The sequence below is a fragment of the Galeopterus variegatus genome, unplaced genomic scaffold (genome assembly GCF_000696425.1).
Source record: "Galeopterus variegatus unplaced genomic scaffold, G_variegatus-3.0.2 Scaffold7101, whole genome shotgun sequence".
In the NCBI taxonomy this organism is placed as follows: Eukaryota; Metazoa; Chordata; class Mammalia; order Dermoptera; family Cynocephalidae; genus Galeopterus; species Galeopterus variegatus.
In genome coordinates this window covers 19,654-22,310 of record NW_007733212.1, presented here as the reverse complement: position 1 = coordinate 22,310, position 2,657 = coordinate 19,654, and the positions used below count along the sequence as shown (strand labels likewise).

Genomic DNA, 2,657 nt, shown 5'->3' with positions numbered 1-2,657 from the left:
TTTGTCTACTAACAAAAACAAAAAGAGTTGATTCTCTGAAGTTCTTATTTAATCAGACAATCCACTGAAAAATTTGACTTACTTAAAGTACAAATTACAGAAGACAAAAGTAAACAATATATGGTGTAAAAGTTTTTACCTAATTTCATGAACTGGCTAATTAAAATAAAAATGACAATTTAGAGTAGACTTGGCTGCAAGAACTAATAAAGTTATATCTAGATAGATTCAAATACTTAGGCTTCACTATTTGAGTATTTTTATTATAAGCTAATGCTTGCACATATTGTTCAGAACCCAGGCTCCTTCCATATTGTGTACCTTTCATCCACTCAAATTTTATTATCACTTTTTGTTCACCTTTAGCTGGTGGAAGGGAAAGAGCATGGATGAGGACACTCACATCAAAATGCTTTGGTCTAGTAGTAACACACTTTCCTTCATCTCATTATCCATTAACAAAAACAGTACATGTCACACTGCACTAAAAACATTGTGGTCTGGCCCTATATTCAGAAACAATTAGTGAAGATACTTCTAGTGTAGAGCTTATAGTCTGTGTCACAAAAATGGAATAAACTATTCCTGAGAACATATGCCTTATAAAACCTTACCCAGATACTGACAGAAAATCTGAATGAGACAAAAACCACTGAAGATATAGAATTGCTAATTAAAATCTATCCCCAGACAATTAAGCTTAGAATAGTTTAAATAGGAGTTCTATAAACATTTCAGAAATAGACCCATTCTTTAATAAATTAACCTGTAGTTAAAAAACAAAAGAGGAAACACTGAAGAGATAATTTTTTTGTGCTTATGATAACTGACCAAAAGGAAAGAAAAATTAGAGACAATTATAAACATGGGCACAATGAGTTAAATACAATATTAGCAACCTACAACACATGTATATATAAATTATGTGCATAAATTAATTATACACGTACAGGTATTTCATACACATGTGCAAATATACACATTGTCACAGTGAATCTCTTCTCCCCTAAGCTTAAAGACATATGTTTTAACCTTATTTCTCTATCTTTTTTTTNTCCCCAGACAATTAAGCTTAGAATAGTTTAAATAGGAGTTCTATAAACATTTCAGAAATAGACCCATTCTTTAATAAATTAACCTGTAGTTAAAAAACAAAAGAGGAAACACTGAAGAGATAATTTTTTTGTGCTTATGATAACTGACCAAAAGGAAAGAAAAATTAGAGACAATTATAAACATGGGCACAATGAGTTAAATACAATATTAGCAACCTACAACACATGTATATATAAATTATGTGCATGAATTAATTATACACGTACAGGTATTTCATACACATGTGCAAATATACACATTGTCACAGTGAATCTCTTCTCCCCTAAGCTTAAAGACATATGTTTTAACCTTATTTCTCTATCTTTTTTTTCTTATTTCACAACCAAAGAAGGAACCATATTTGCTGCTGAAGTGGATTTAGATATTTTATTTGAAATTGCATTTGTGTGGACTGGGTGGTTTGGTACATTACATGAAGTAAGAAATGAAAAGTGCTTAAAACAATTTCTGGACTCTACTGAGTTATATGTATCATGATTACCAATCTAGGCTCAGATAAATTCTAGCAGATTAGCTTAATGGTTTGAGTAATACAATGGTACATGTTATTATTTCATGGTTTAGACAGTTTCATAATTCTCTTCGCTTACATTTACAGGTTGCTTGGAATTAAAGGAAGACACCATTGAAAACCTTCTTGCTGCAGCATGCCTTTTAATGGTTTGAGTAATACAATGGTACATGTTATTATTTCATGGTTTAGACAGTTTCATAATTCTCTTCGCTTACACTTACAGGTTGCTTGGAATTAAAGGAAGACACCATTGAAAACCTTCTTGCTGCAGCATGCCTTCTCCAGCTGCCTCAAGTAGTAGAAGTGTGCTGCCACTTCCTAATGAAGCTTTTGCATCCATCTAACTGTTTAGGAATCCGAGCATTTGCAGATGCTCAAGGATGTATTGAATTAATGAAGGTGGCCCACAGCTACACAATGGTAAGGAAATATTATATTTTAATAATAGACGTACACCATATTATCAGAGAGGAAAATAATTACTGTGGTGACACTGAACAACATTTTAAGGTTAAAATGAGCTTTGAATGCTTGGCACACTTTTTTTTAGAAGGTGCAATGTACCAGGTAGTATTTTATAATCTCAGAGTAAAGGATTTATTATGTAATGAACTTTATTATTGATTTATGACTTTATTTACATTTTACAGGCAATTCAGATATAGATAATTTGCTGCTTGGGGTTTGGAAAGTTGATTTGACCAATTTTTTTAAAACTGTTCTCAGCATGCCTTTTTTTGTCCACTTTCCCAGCTGACTTTTTAAAAATCTTTTTATCTGCATTTTTCATTCAATTTCTCCATAGTAGCATATTATATTTTGTATGGCTATGCTTGTATGATTTGAGAAAAAATCTTACAGAGGATTGAATTTCAGAACTCCTGAAACTTGTACACTAAGAGAAAATATTTGAAAACCTAAAACAACTGATCTATGTTTTTATAAATTTGACTTTCCATACCGTTTTCATAATTCAAAGTTTAAACTGAATATCACTCCATAAATAATCTTAAAATAATTTAAGAAT

General features: G+C 31.1%; 1 protein-coding gene across 1 annotated transcript in view; it reads left to right on the top strand.

Moving 5' to 3' along the window:
* LOC103607083 (kelch-like protein 1) overlaps positions 1-2,050 on the top strand; it is a gene marked incomplete at both ends in the record, with an annotated part of 34,414 nt that extends 32,364 nt beyond the window's left edge. The window contains one exon of the mRNA XM_008591635.1: positions 1,854-2,050. Coding sequence (XP_008589857.1) covers positions 1,854-2,050 — 197 coding nt within the window. The remainder of the gene's footprint in view (positions 1-1,853) is intronic.
* Between the last annotated feature and the right edge of the window lie 607 nt (positions 2,051-2,657).